At 41.6% G+C, this 14,628-nt stretch overlaps 1 protein-coding gene across 6 annotated transcripts in view; it reads right to left on the minus strand.

Annotated features, from left to right (window-relative positions):
- Positions 1-14,628, minus strand: part of LOC130274184 (uncharacterized) — a 139,652-nt gene that overhangs the window by 83,960 nt on the left and 41,064 nt on the right. For 2 of the 6 annotated variants that reach the window (XM_056522203.1, XM_056522204.1), the window contains exon 1: positions 4,417-4,489. The exons of 2 other annotated variants lie outside the window; for them this stretch is intronic. In XM_056522203.1, the coding sequence (XP_056378178.1) occupies positions 4,417-4,465 (49 nt within the window). In that variant the 5' untranslated portion in view covers positions 4,466-4,489. Of the gene's footprint in view, positions 1-4,349; positions 4,529-14,628 lie in introns of those variants that run through there. 2 more of the 6 variants (XM_056522207.1, XM_056522205.1) reach the window with 2 other exon arrangements.

Below are 14,628 nucleotides of genomic sequence, written 5' to 3' on the forward strand. Positions count from 1 at the left end.
ATTTTCATTTTTAACCTTTTTATATAGTTAAAGGGGTACTCCGGTGAAAACCTTTTTTCTTTTAAATCAACTGGTGGCAGAAAGTTAAACATATTTGTAAATTACTTCTATTAAAAAATCTTAATCTTATTAGCTGCTGAATACTACAGAGGAAATGATTTTCTTTTTGGAATGCTCTCTGATGACATCACGACCACAGTTCTCTCTGCTGACGTTATTATAATAATAATTTACTTTATAACACTTTTTTTATTGTTGTCCTTAGTGGATTTGAACCCAAGTCCCCAGCACTGCAAGGCAGCAGTGTTAACCACTGAGCCACCATACTGCCCTTAGCATACATCTGCTATGCATCTGCTATGCATGGTTGCTAAAATGGACAGAGATGTCAGCAGAGAGCACTGTGCTCGTGAGGTCATCAGTGTTCCAAAAAGAAAGGAATTTCCTCTGTAGCATTCAGCAGCTAATAAGTACTGGAAGGATTAAGATTTTTTTTAATAGAAGTAATTTACAAATATGTTTAACTTTCTGCCACCAGTTGATTTAAAAGAAAAAAGGTTTTCACCGGAGTACCCCTTTAAAGAACTTTTTGGGGTTAGTTTTACTCTCTTTGGCAATGAGTCTTTCTGTCTCTATTTTTGCAGCTTTTATCTGTTTTTTTTTTTACATATTTTACATTTTTCTCTATAGCTTTTAAGCGCTTCTTCACTATTGACATGTTTTAGTAGTTTAAATGCATTATTTTTGTAGTTTATTGCCCCCTTAACATTTTTATTCATCCATATTGGTTTTCTTTTATTTCTGACTATATTATTCCCATAAGGTATATACATCTTACAGTGAGAATTTAAGATATTTTTAACCCCTTAAGGACCCGGGGTTTTTCAGTTTTTGCATTTTCGTTTTTCCTCCTTACCTTTAAAAAATCATAACTCTTTAAATTTTGCACCTAAAAATCCATATGATGGCTTATTTTTTGCGTCACCAATTTTTCTTTGCAATGACATCAGTCATTTTACCCAAAAAACTACAGCGAAACGGGAAAAAAATCAATGTGAGACAAAATTGAAAAAAAACGACATTTTTTAACTTTTGGGGGCTTCCGTTTCTACACAGTACATATTTTGGTAATAATGACACCTTCTCTTTATTCTGTAGGTCCATACAATTAAAATGATACCCTACTTATGTAGGTTTGATTTTTGTCGTACTATAAGTTTTTGTCGTACTTCTGGAAAAAAATCATAACTACATGCAGGAAAATGTATACGTTTAAAATTGTCACCTTCTGACCCCTATAACTTTTTATTTTTCTGCATATGGGGCGGTATGAGGGCTCATTTTTTGCACCATGATCTGAAGTTTTTAGCAGTACCATTTTTGCATTGATAGGACTTATTGATTTTTTCATGATATAAAAAGTGACCAAAAATGCACTATTTTGGACTTTGGAATTTTTTGTGTGTACGCCATTGACCGTGCGGTTTAATTAATGATATATTTTTGTAATTCGGACATTTCTGCACGCGGCGATACCACATATGTTTATTTTTATTTACACAGTTTTTCTTTAAATGGGAAAAGGGGGGTGATTCAAACTTTTATTAGGGGAGGTGTTAAATGATCTTTATTCACTTTTTTTCCAACTTTTTTTTTTTGCAATGTTATAGCTCCCATAGGGGGCTATAACACTGCACACACTGATCTTTTACATTGATCAGTGATTTAGGAAACCACTGATCGATGATTCTGCCGCTTGACTGCTCATGCCTGGATCTCAGGCACTGAGCAGTCATTCGGCGATCAGACAGCATGGAGGCAGGTAGGGATCCTCTGGCTGTCATGTAAGCTGTTCGGGATGCCGCGATTTCTCCGGCATGGTTTTACTTTCACTTTAGCTAACCGGCATGGTTTTACTTTCACTTTAAACGCGGCATACAACTTTGAACGCCGCGTCTAAAAGGTTAATAGCACGCGGCACCGCGATCAGTGCCGCGCGCTACTAGCCACGGGTCCCGGCCGAGCCGCCGTGGCCCTGCGTTATAGAATGGGAGCGGACTCAGTACGTCCTGGGTCCTTAACAGGTTAAAAGTCTATTACCTTGGAGGTCCTTGCCTTGTTTAGAGGAAAGAAGGTTTCTACACCAGCACAGACAGGGATTCTTTACTGTAAGAGCAATGAGACTGTGGATTTCTCTGCCTGAGGAGGCGGTCATGGTGAATTCTGTAAAATAATTTAAAAGGGGTCTGGATGCATTTTTGGAGAATAATAACATTACAGGTTATGGATTCTAGACCTATAGGGACATAAGGTTGATCCAGGGATTTATTCTGACTGCCATATTACGAATCGGGAAGGAATTTTTACCTCTAGTATGAGGGTTTTTTGCCTTCCTCTGGATCAACTCAGTAGGGACTCATTAGGGTTATAGGTTGAACTTGATGGACTCTGGTCTTTTTGCAACCTTATGTAACTATGTTACAGTCAGAGTCCCCTCAACTCACTGTGTCAGACTCAATAGTGTCCCCTCAACTCTCTCTGTACTATAGCCATGTACTACAGACCACAAGGGTCGTTATCTTTTTTTCTTACATGGCATGTTCCCGTGATAGTCCCAGTGGCTGGTGCACTTGGAGCATTCTTAAGCCTTGGTGTAATGATTTGCCCATCCCTGTAGGTTTCTGCTGCATTCCCCTAATAAATGTTCAAAACCTCTTCATTCTTCTTCTGCATGTAGCCATTATTTGCTGTGAGATCCCGCACGTGCACGCTAAAATCTCCAGCAAGGGTGGCTGAGAGTATTACCGCACAAGCACCGCTTTCCCAGCAGCCTGGTTTCTTTCAGACATGTAGTTTAGAATAAGGCCAAAAAGTTTGATTTTGGTTTCCTCAGACCGGAGAGTCCTAGTTTTTCTAAACTTCTTCCATTTAAAAATCAGTTTCCAAAACTCTGTAACTGGAGTAAAAAAAGGATGTTTAGGGAAATCTACTTGAAGAGGTGGTGTGATTGAGCTGGTCTACATATTCTCTCTCCATATATATCACACATACTTCAGAATATATTTTACAAGGTGTACTTAATATTCAGGGGTGATTATAATACACACTTAATATGCCACTCACTATAGAGTCTTACTAGCTAACTAACTAGCGAATTTTGCCAAGCTAGACATCTCTTCAAAAGAAAATTTTTAACCCATTCTGCAGCCTGTTTTGAAGTATTTGCCCCTCATCAGTACAGATCAGGGTTGATCTATATAAACAGACAACAGCTACAGGCATTATATAAACACACAGGTACAGTAGATATACCACAATGTTTCCTTATTACACTGTTCTTTATCAGTCAGAGAAAAAAGGTATACACCAGAGACCTCTACTGGTCACCAGAGGATCTGCACTATGCAATATATTCACCTCACAAACTGCTCCATAGGACAATTTTTTCTTAAATGGGTTGTCTAGCAACAGAAAACCAGAGCTAATTTCTTCCAAAAATAGCACCACAACTGTCCGCGGGTTGTGTGTGTGGTATTACAACTTTGCTCAATTCACTTCAATTAAATTGAGCTACAAAACCACAAATTAGGGTACATTCACACCAATGGGGGAGATTTATCAAAACCTGTCCAGAGGAAAAGTTGTTGAGTTGTCCGTTACAACCAATCAGATCGCTTCTTTCATTTTTCAGAGGCCTTTTCAAAAATGAAAGAAGAAATCTGATTGGTTGCTATGGGCAACTCAGCAACTTTTCTTCTGGACAGGTTTTGATAACCCCCCTAATATAACTAAAAGATGGTATGCAACATCAAATCGGCAGCAGGTCCTGCTCATGTGAATGAACCCTTATTAAGGGTACGTTCACACATACAGGATCCTGCCAGATTTGATGCGCAGGATTTGTAACTGCCGATTAGGAGCTGTGCTCAGTCATTTAGTTTACATTGAACTCTGCAGCAGAAAATCCTGTGCACCAAATCTGCGTACGTGTGAATGTACCCTAAAGGTACGTTCACACGGGAGAATTTATTTGCGGGCTTCCCACTGCGTATTTAAAAGGGGGCGGCTCTTCCTGGCTGTCCGTAGCGTATTTTATGCGGTGGAATTTATGCTGCGGAAAATCCGCCGCAAGCCCAATTGAAGTCAGTAGGGTCTGCGGCGGTTTTTCCGCAGAGTAAATTCCGCTGCGGACAGCCGAGAAGAGCCCGTCCCCTTTCAAATACGCAGCGGGAAACCCGCTAATAAATCCGCCTGTGTGAATGTACCCTAAAGGAGGTTTTACCACAAAGATAAATATGCGTAAACTAGTAAACATAATTCATTATGTCAAGTTAAAAATACTGACAGACAATCTATGAGCATTTCTTAAAATGTCCTGTTTCAGAGAGAAGAGAGTGAGAGATGTATACTTTCTACCCCCCATGTGTCTTCTCTGTTTTGCCCTGTTGCCCTTGGTTACGACCATCTAAGGGCATCCACTGAGATAGTCAGGCACGCTCAGTTGAACTTCTAAGGGGAGAGTTATTAAAACCTGTCCGGAGGAAAAGTTGCTGAGTTGCCCATAGCAACCAATCAGATCGCTTCTTTCATTTTTCAGAGGCCTTTTCAAAAATGAAAGAAGCGATCTGATTGGTTGCTATGGACAACTCAGCAACTTTTCCTCTGGAAAGGTTTTGATAAATCTCCCCCCTAGTCTTTACTGTGTATGCAAGCAAGGGTAATTATTACAACAACAGGGTCATAGTTCAGAACCAGGAAGTGATGAGATGATCAGATCCAAGTAAAAAATCTTTAAAGTCCATGGGACTTAGTTTCACAACCTGACCTGTTTACTATTGTATTCAGAGAAGATCCTGTGAATAAATGGCTGGAAATTTCCATCAAGAAAAAGTTGGTCAGAAAATGTTCCCAACTTGTAAATTTGTGAATCCCCATAGTAAACGGAGAGGAATCCTACAAGTCGGAAACAACATTTCACACTAGTTAAAATCCAACACTCTTAGTAAATGAGGGCCATTAAGTCAATAGCTTAGCGTGCTATGTAATATACCGTATTTTTCGTTCTATAGGACGCACCAGCGTATAAGATGCACCCAATTTATAGGTGCAAAATCAAAAAAAATAAAGATTTTGAACCCAATAGTGGCCTTCAACCTGCGGACCTCCAGATGTTGCAAAACTACAACTCCCAGCATGCCCGGACAGCCATGCTGGGAGTTGTAGTTTTGCAACATCTGGATCCCCGCAGATTGAAGACCACTGCATAGGAGGTAATACTCACGTGTCGCCACCGCTCTGGACCCGTCACTGCTGCCCTGGATGTCGCTCCATCGCTGTCGCCGTGTCCCCGTCGCTCCAGAACGTCTCTGCTGCCTGCCGGGTATCCTTGCTCTCCGTCGCAGCCATCAAGTCGTTACGCACGGTGACGCACGTACGCGACGACGTGATGACTAGGAAGGAGAGCGCCGGCCATACAGGGGATCCCTGAATGGAGAAGACACCGAGGAGGCAGGTAAGGTCCCTCCCGGTCTCCTGTAAACACTAACCCGGCTGTTCAGTCGGGCTGTTCGGGACCGTCGCGGTGAAATCGCGGCGGTCCCGAACTGCCCGACTGAACATCTGGATTAGTGTCACTTTCCTTTCAGACGCTGCGGTCAGCTTTGATCGCCGCATCTGAAGGGTTAATACAGGGCATCACCGCAATCGGTGGTGTCCTGTATTAGCTGCGGGACCTGGCCGTTGATGGCCGCAGGGACCGCCACGATAGGGGTGTATTCGCCGTATAAGACGCACCAACTTTATCCCCCCAGTTTTGGGGAAGAAAAAGTGCGTCCTATACGGCGAAAAATACGGTATGTAGAGAAGCAGGGCCCCCTGTACTGTCATCGTAGCCTTATGCTGCAGGTCGCATTAGGCCATTTCATCACATGACCTGCTGGAGAAGTAAATGGTATTTTTTTCTTTTTTCTTTTGGCAGAAACCAATTGGGGTAAATTACCTGGGGGAGTGGAAGAGTTGATTGAGAGAATTACTTACCTGCCTACATACATACTGGGGGGATTCTAGCCTGACAGGGAGGGGAGAATTACCTATCTACCTACAAACTGGGGGCTTCTTGCTGATGGGGGAGAATAATCTGCCTTCCTACCTACTGGGGGCTTCTACCTAATTGGGCGGGGGCTGGGGCTTGGTTGGGAATAACTAACCTAAGCTTCTAGCTGTTAGGGGGGGAATTCCTACCTTCCTCCTGGGCCGCGATTTTCCTTTCTTGCCTGGACCATTAATGGTGTTGTTAGCACCAGAGATCACAGCCATATATATAATAGAGGATTATAAATTAAAGACTATGTTACTTTTTTGTTATTTTTTTTATTATTATATTAGTAATTTATTTAGAATAATATAAGTATTAGGGCTGCTCCTTTCACAAGTAAAAGCTATTAAATGATAATCCTCAAAGGCCAAAGAAAAAAAAATCTAAAATACCCCTTTAAGACTTTTACTGGCCATCCACGCAGTGGAGTACTTTGAAGCATGTGATGGAGCATTATACTACATAAAAATCATGGTCTTCTTAAAACATGGAGACTTTTCCCCTGTAGCACTACTTTAAGTAAGTGTCTTCTAAAACTAGCAGCAGGTTTGGGAGTTGATTTTAAGTCTATCTTCAACCTGAAAGGGTTCAGCTAGCTCATTTTTAATAATACCAGCCCATACCAGTACCCCAGTAACCTTACTTTGCCCTATAATGATCCACCACAGGCCCATCCATCTGGACCATCAAGAGTCGCTTTCATCTCATCCATAAAACCTTTGAAACATGTGGCTCCAGATATTTCTTGGACCGGTCTTGACAATTCACCCTATGTGTCTTGTTCAGTGGTGGTTGAATTTTAGCTCCCCTTATCCTGGTCATGTGTCTGAGCACTCAGAAGTCCTTGAACATGTTGGTTTTTACTGGTATTCATAGTGTGTCCAGACTTTTTCAAATCTTTTTTTAATATAGTTGAAACATTTTTATATTCATTCTATGGGAGTGTCAGATATTTCTCCACTTAAGATCTTTTTCATTGATCTATGCTCCTCCCTGCTATGTAGTTGCAGGATATAAAGCTGAAGGATCAATCACTGGATAACATGTTATTGGAGAGGCAAGCAATTTGCGCATCTTATTTTAATGTCAATGGGAGTTATTCAAATTGCATAACACAGTCGTAACACAGGTATTATTGGCACCCGACCATCTCTGCCGGCCTCAAACAGGCTGGAGATAGCTGGGTGGCCATATTTTTCATTGGCTGGGTGGCCATATTTTTCATTGGCTTAAAGATAAGGGAACTTATAGCACATGTGCTCCAGGTACTAGGTAACCAAGGAAGCCAAGAAACTCTGATTTGACAAAAAGTAAGAAGACATAGAACTAGGATAGCAATATGAATGGCCACTAAATAAATTATATATAGCAATTTAATCCAGTTTTCACCTCTGCAAGTTTCATCTCGAATTTTCAGTTGTCATTGAGCATGTGGGTAGAGACTAGCTGCTATGATGTCTCCAATACACTACATATACAGAGCAGGAGATCTTGCTCCCCTGTATAGCACACCAATAAAGCATCAGCAGCATGGATGATATTACAGAGCAGCACTGAGCAATTTAAGCTGTGAATAACATACTGAGATTTAAACACACTACAAGCTGCAGCATCATCACTGTTTCTGTCTGCTTTTCTCTTTCTCCAGCAGCCCTCCCCCTTCTCCACAGAAAGGCATGAATTCTGATACTTCAGTGAACTGATCTGTCTCAAGACAGATCTTAACAGAGTAAATGATAAGTTTAGGGGCAAGGGAAAGGGATGGAGCCTCATATGTGAACTGTTATATGTACTATTGATTTATGCAGTTTGATGACATGGTGGTAAAGAGAGAAGTTTATTGATGCCTATACCAAGATTCATATGAATATAATGCAAATTTTTGCACCTGTATTATGGCCATAAGTCATGGCCGAACATGGGTCTAATGGCCTGAATGGCCAGTATAATATAGAATGCTATGATATTTCAGGCCATTAGATTCATGGTTGGGCCAGGACTTGCAGCCATAATATGTATAGGGCATATCTAGGAAAAGGAAGTAACAGTGCTCTGTAGTGTGATAAAAGAGGATTATTTCAATAAATATACAGTGGGGATCAAAAGTTTGGGCACCCCAGGTAAACATTTGTATTAATATGCATAAAGAAGCCAAGGAAAGATGGAAAAATCTCCAAAAGGCATCAAATTCCAGATTAGACATTCTTATAATATGTCAACAATGTCAAAATAACAGAAAACAAAAAAATGGCATGTGCAAAAGTTTGGGCACCCTGCAGAATTTATAGCATGCACTGCCCCATTTGCAAAGCTGAGACCTGCCAGTGTCATGGATTGTTCTCAATCATCATCTGGGAAGACCAGGTGATGTCAATCTCAAAGGTTTTAAATGCCCAGACTCATCTGACCTTGCCCCAACAATCAGCACCATGGGTTCTTCTAAGCAGTTGTCTAGAAATCTGAAACTGAAAATAGTTGATGCTCACAAAGCTGGAGAAGGCTATAAGAAGATAGCAAAACATTTTCAGATGTCAATATCCTCTGTTCGAAATGTAATTAAGAAATGGCAGTCATCAGGAACAGTGAAAGTTAAAGCAAGATCTGGAAGACCAAGAAAATATCAGACAGAACAGCTCGCAGGATTGTGAGATAAACTATTCAAAACCCACGTTTGACTCCACAATCCCTCCAGAAAGATCTGGCAGACACTGGAGTTGTGGTACACTATTCCACTATAAAGAGATACTTGTACAAATATGGTCTTCATGGAAAAGTCATCAGAAGAAAACCTCTTCTACGTCCTCACCACAAAAATCAGCGTTTGAACTTTGCAAATGAACATATAGACAAGCCTGATGCATTGGACCGATGAGGTAAAAATTTAACTTTTTGGCCGGAATGAGCAACGGTACATTTGGAAAAGAAGGGGAACAGAATTTAATGAAAAGAACCTCTGTCCAACTGTTAAGCATGAGGGTGGATCAATCATGCTTTGGTGTTGTATTGCAGCCAGTGGCACAGGGAAAATCTAACGAGTAGAAGGAAAAATGGATTCAATAAAATTTCAGCAAATTTTGGATGCTAACTTGATGCCATCTGTGAAAAAGCTGAAGCTAAAGAGAGGATGGCTTCTGCAAATAGATAATGATCCTAAACACACCTCGAAATCCATGGGGGATTACATCAAGAGGTGTAAACTGAAGGTATTGCCATGGCCTTCACAATCTCCTGACAACCTAATTGAAAATCTATGGATAGACCTTAAAAGAGCAGTGCCTGACAGACAGCTCAGAAATCTCAAAGTACTGGAAGACTTTTGTAAGGAAGAATGGGCAAAGATACCTCAATCAAGAATTGAAAGACTCTTGGCTGGCTACAAAAAGCATTTACAAGCTGTGATACTTGCCAAAGGGGGCAGTACAAGATATTGGCCCTCATTTACTATTGAAAACCCGACATGTTTAGTCGGGTTGTGCGCCATATTCTGTTGCATTGCGCCAGAAATTCTGTCTGCGGTAGGTTTTGCGCCAGAATTGAAAAAACCCGACTAACTCCATTTTCCAAAGAAAACCATAAAGGGGCGTGGTCACTTGGAAAGGGGCGTGGTCTCCAAAAAGGGGCGTGTTCCCAACATTTTCAAACAAAAAAAATACATATTTACTAAGGTTTCCACAGAAAATGTGGTGGATTTGAGCTGAGGAAAATCCTATAGATCAGAGCATGTGTAAAAAAAAGCTAAGTATAGAGAAAGTGGAAAATGTAGGGAAATCTTAGTAAATACTGTGGAAAATAAATTGTGGGCAATTAAAACCCACAAAGAAACCTACACAACACTCTTAGTAAATAAGGGCCATTAACTCTGCAGGGTGCCCAAACTTTTGCAGACGCCATTTTTTTGTTTTCTGTTATTTTGATTTTGTAAATGATGGAAATAAAATCAAACTTTTGTTGACATATTGTTACGCCGAGCGCTCCGGGTCCCTGCTCCTCCCCGAAGCACTTGCGCCGTTTCTCTCCCTGCAGCGCCCCGGTCAGACCCGCTGACCGGGAGCGCAGCACTGACATTGCCGGCGGGGATGCGATTCGCATAGCGGGACGCGCCCGCTCGCGAATCACATCCCAAGTCACTCACCTGTCCCGGTCCCCGGCTGTCATGCTCTGGCGCGCGCGGCTCCGCTCTCTAGGGCGCGCGCGCCAACTCTCTGAGATTTAAAGGGCCAGTGCACCAATGATTGGTGCCTGGCCCAATCAGCCTAATTAGTTTCCACCTGCTCCCTGGCTATATTACCTCACTTCCCCTGCACTTCCTTGCCGGATCTTGTTGCCTTAGTGCCTAGAGAAAGCTACTTCTGTGTTTACCATTACTGTGTTCCTGACCTCCTGCTATTACCATTGACTACGAACCTTGCCGCCTGCCCCGACCTTCTGCTATGTCCGACCTTGCTCTTGTCTACTCCCTTGTACCACGCTTATCTCAGCAGTCAGAGAGGTTGAGCCGTTGCCAGTGGATACGACCTGGTTGCTACCGCCGCTGCAAGACCATCCCGCTTTGCGGCGGGCTCTGGTGAAAACCAGTAGCAACTTAGAACCGGTCCACGCCAATCCCTCTCTGGCACAGAGGATCCACCTCCAGCCTGCCGAATCGTGACACATATTATAAAAATGTCTAATCTGTAATTTGATGCCTTTTTGGAGATTTTTCCATCTTTCCTTGTCTTCTTTATGCACATTAATAAAATGTTTTACCTGGGGTGCCCAAACTTTTGACCCCAATGTACAGACTCTACAGTGTGGCCAGGCCCACAAAGGTGACCAGTGACTTCAGAGACCTTAAGTATACTGTACATATTTAAAAGTATTCTGTATTACAATATATATACGGAACTCAAACATCAACAGTTCTCCTGTATCACAATATATACTGCACTCACATATCTACAATTCTCCTGTATCACAATATATACTGCACTCACATATCTACAATTATCCTGTATTAGAATATATACTGCACTCACATATCTACAATTCTTTATTACAATATGTACTGTACTCACATATCTACAATTTTCCTGTATTACAATATATACTTCACTCACATATCTACAATTCTCCTGTATTACATTATATACTGCACTCACATATCTACAATTCTCCTGTATTACATTATATACTGCACTCACATATCTACAATTCTCCTGTATTACAATATATACTGCACTCACATATCTACAATTCTCCTGTGTTACATTATATACTGCACTCACATATCTACAATTCTCCTCTTTTGCAATATATACTGCACTCACATATCTACAATTCTCCTGTATTACAATATATACTGCACTCACATATCTATAATTATCCTATATTACATTATATACTGCACACACATATCTACAATTCTCATGTATTACAATACACATTGCACTGACATAAACAGTTCTCTTGTTTTACAATTTAAAGTAAACTCTCATATCTACTATTCTCCTGTGTGACAGTATATGATGTCCCCTCATATCTACAGTTCTACTTTATTATATGTGCCCAGGATATCTACGATTCTCCTGTATTACAATACATACTGCACTCACATATCTACAATTCTCCTGTATTACAATATATACTGCACTCACATATTTACAATTCTCCTGTATTACAATATATACTGCACTCATATGTCTACAATTCTCCTGTATTACAATATATACTGCACTCACATATCTACGATTCTCCTGTATTACAATATATACTGCACTCACATATCTACGATTCTCCTGTATTACAATATATACTGCACTCACATAACTACAATTCTCCTGTATTACAATATATACTGCACTCACATATCTACGATTCTCCTGTATTACAATATATACTGCACTCACATATCTACAATTCTCCTGTATTACAATATATACTGCACTCACATATTTACAATTCTCCTGTATTACAATATATACTGCACTCACATATCTACAATTCTCATGCATTACAATATATACTGCACTCACATGTCTACAATTCTCCTGTATTACAATATATACTGCACTCACATATTTACAATTCTCCTGTATTACAATATATACTGCACTCACATATCTACAATTCTCATGCATTACAATATATGCTGCACTCACATATCTACAATTCTCCTGTATTACAATATATACAGCACTCACATGTCTACAATTCTCCTGTATTACAATATATACTGCACTCACATATTTACAATTCTCCTGTATTACAATATATACTGCACTCACATTTCTACAATTCTCATGCATTACAATATATACTGCACTCACATGTCTACAATTCTCCTGTATTACAATATATACTGCACTCACATATTTACAATTCTCCTGTATTACAATATATACTGCACTCACATATCTACAATTCTCATGCATTACAATATATACTGCACTCACATATCTACAATTATCCTGTATTACAATATATACAGCACTCACATATCTACAATTCTCCTGTATTACAATATGTGGGAAATTTGTTCCTACCTGAAATTTCCATTTCCTGGAGTCCGTAGGCGGCACAAAGGGGTTAAAGGATTTTCCTGTACCAAAAAACAGAAGAACATACAAAGCAATACATGCAGGATGCAAGTAAAATTATAACCAATTAGCTTAAGCACCTCCTTACTCCTGTACCACCCCCCCCCCCGCTCGTATATAGTCCCACAGAGCCAGAGTACACGTGTATAGTATGCAGCAGTAAAGAGTTTATTTATGGGAGGGTAAAGTTGTGCCGCCTACGGACTCCAGGAAATGGAAATTTCAGGTAGGAACAAATTTCCCACTTCCTGATCGTCCTACGGCGGCACAAAGGGATTTGCAAAGCAGTGCAAAGAATCAATCAGGGAGGGAATAATGCCCCCCTGCCGCCTGGATCACGCTAGCGCCAAAGGCTGATCCCTCAGAGGCAGAGATGTCTAATCGGTAATGCTTTACAAAGGTGGATGGTGAAGCCCATGTTGCGGCTCTGCAAATTTGCTCCATAGGGGCGAGATACCTTTCCGCCCAGGATGTTGCCGTGAAGCGAGTGGAGTGGGCTCTCAGCGATAGTGGAGAAGAAGATCCATCTAGCTCATAACAATGACGGATAGTATCCCTGATCCATCTGGCAAGGGAGGATTTACTTGCTTTTTGACCCTTCTTGGATCCTTGGAACAGAACAAAAAAGGCTTCCGAGGATCTAAAGGCACTTGTTCTCTCCAGGTAAGTTAGGACCGACCTTCTAACATCCAATAGATGGAGACTTGTATCTTCATCATCCCTCAGGACCGGTAGTACTAACTCTTGATTTAGATTCTGTTGTGAAGGCACCTTTGGAAGGAACCCCGGCATCGTCCTGAAAATGACAGCGTTGGGTAGAATTCTGAGGTAAGGTTCTTTGCAGGAAAGAGCCTGTAGTTCCCCTATTCGCCTGGCTGAGGTGATGGCTACTAGAAAGAGAGTCTTAAAAGATAACCACTTCAAGGGAGCCGAATCCAGTGGCTCAAAAGGCTCCCCCCCCCCAAGTCTCCTTAACACCAGCGGCAGATCCCAAGAGGGTAAGGGATGATGATACGGAGGGTGTAACCTTCTTAGAGCTCTGAAGAAGCTCGAAACCAACATAGATTTAGAAAACAGACCATTGAGATTGGCATTAATGGCCGTTACCTGCACCTTCAGAGTATTGGGTTTGAGTCCCTTCTCAAACCCTTCCTGTAAAAACAACAACAAAGAGGGAGTGAGCCTTGGATCTCTATTATTCCTAGAACACCAGTTGGAGTAGAGACGCCAATTTCTGCCGTAGGCTCTTAGCGTAGATGGCTTCCTGGATGCTAAGAGTGTGTTCACTACCCGTTCCGAGAAACCTTGACTGGTCAAAGTCTGGTGTTCACATTCCAAGCCGCCAAGCTCAGACTGCCCGGGTCTGGATGGAAAAGACTCACCTGGAGGAGGAGATCTTTGGAAACTGGGAGTATGAAGTAGTCTCCTTTCGATGCTTCCCACACGACTTGAAACCAAGCCCGTCGAGGCCAAAACGGGAGAACGACTATAGCCCGGGCTTGGTCGTCCACAATCTTCCTCAATGTCTTGGGGATCAGAGGTAACGGGGGAAAAGCGTAGACAAACATCTTCCTCCAAGATATTGATAGACCGTCTATCGCCCAGGGTTGGTCTACTCTGGAGAGAGAGCAGAATTTTGGGAGCTTCTTGTTCTCCTGTGTCGCAAACACATCTATAAGAGGAAGGCCCCACTTGGCCGAGATCTCCCTGAAGACGTTGGGGTTGAGCTCCCACTCCCCCGGTAGAGAGCCAGATTCTGAGAGCCCTCGCTACTGGAAGGGAAGCTGATGCTACCTTAGCTGCTGCGGCCGCCGCCGTATACGATTTTTTATTTAGCATATCCGCTTTTCTTTCCATAGGGTCAGAAAGCATAGATGACTCCTCAGAAGGGAAGATAGCCTTCTTGGCAAGCCTCGCAGCCGCTAAATCCACCTTGGGAGGATTTTCCCACTCTTAACA

This window comes from Hyla sarda, chromosome 5 (assembly GCF_029499605.1).
Source record: "Hyla sarda isolate aHylSar1 chromosome 5, aHylSar1.hap1, whole genome shotgun sequence".
In the NCBI taxonomy this organism is placed as follows: Eukaryota; Metazoa; Chordata; class Amphibia; order Anura; family Hylidae; genus Hyla; species Hyla sarda.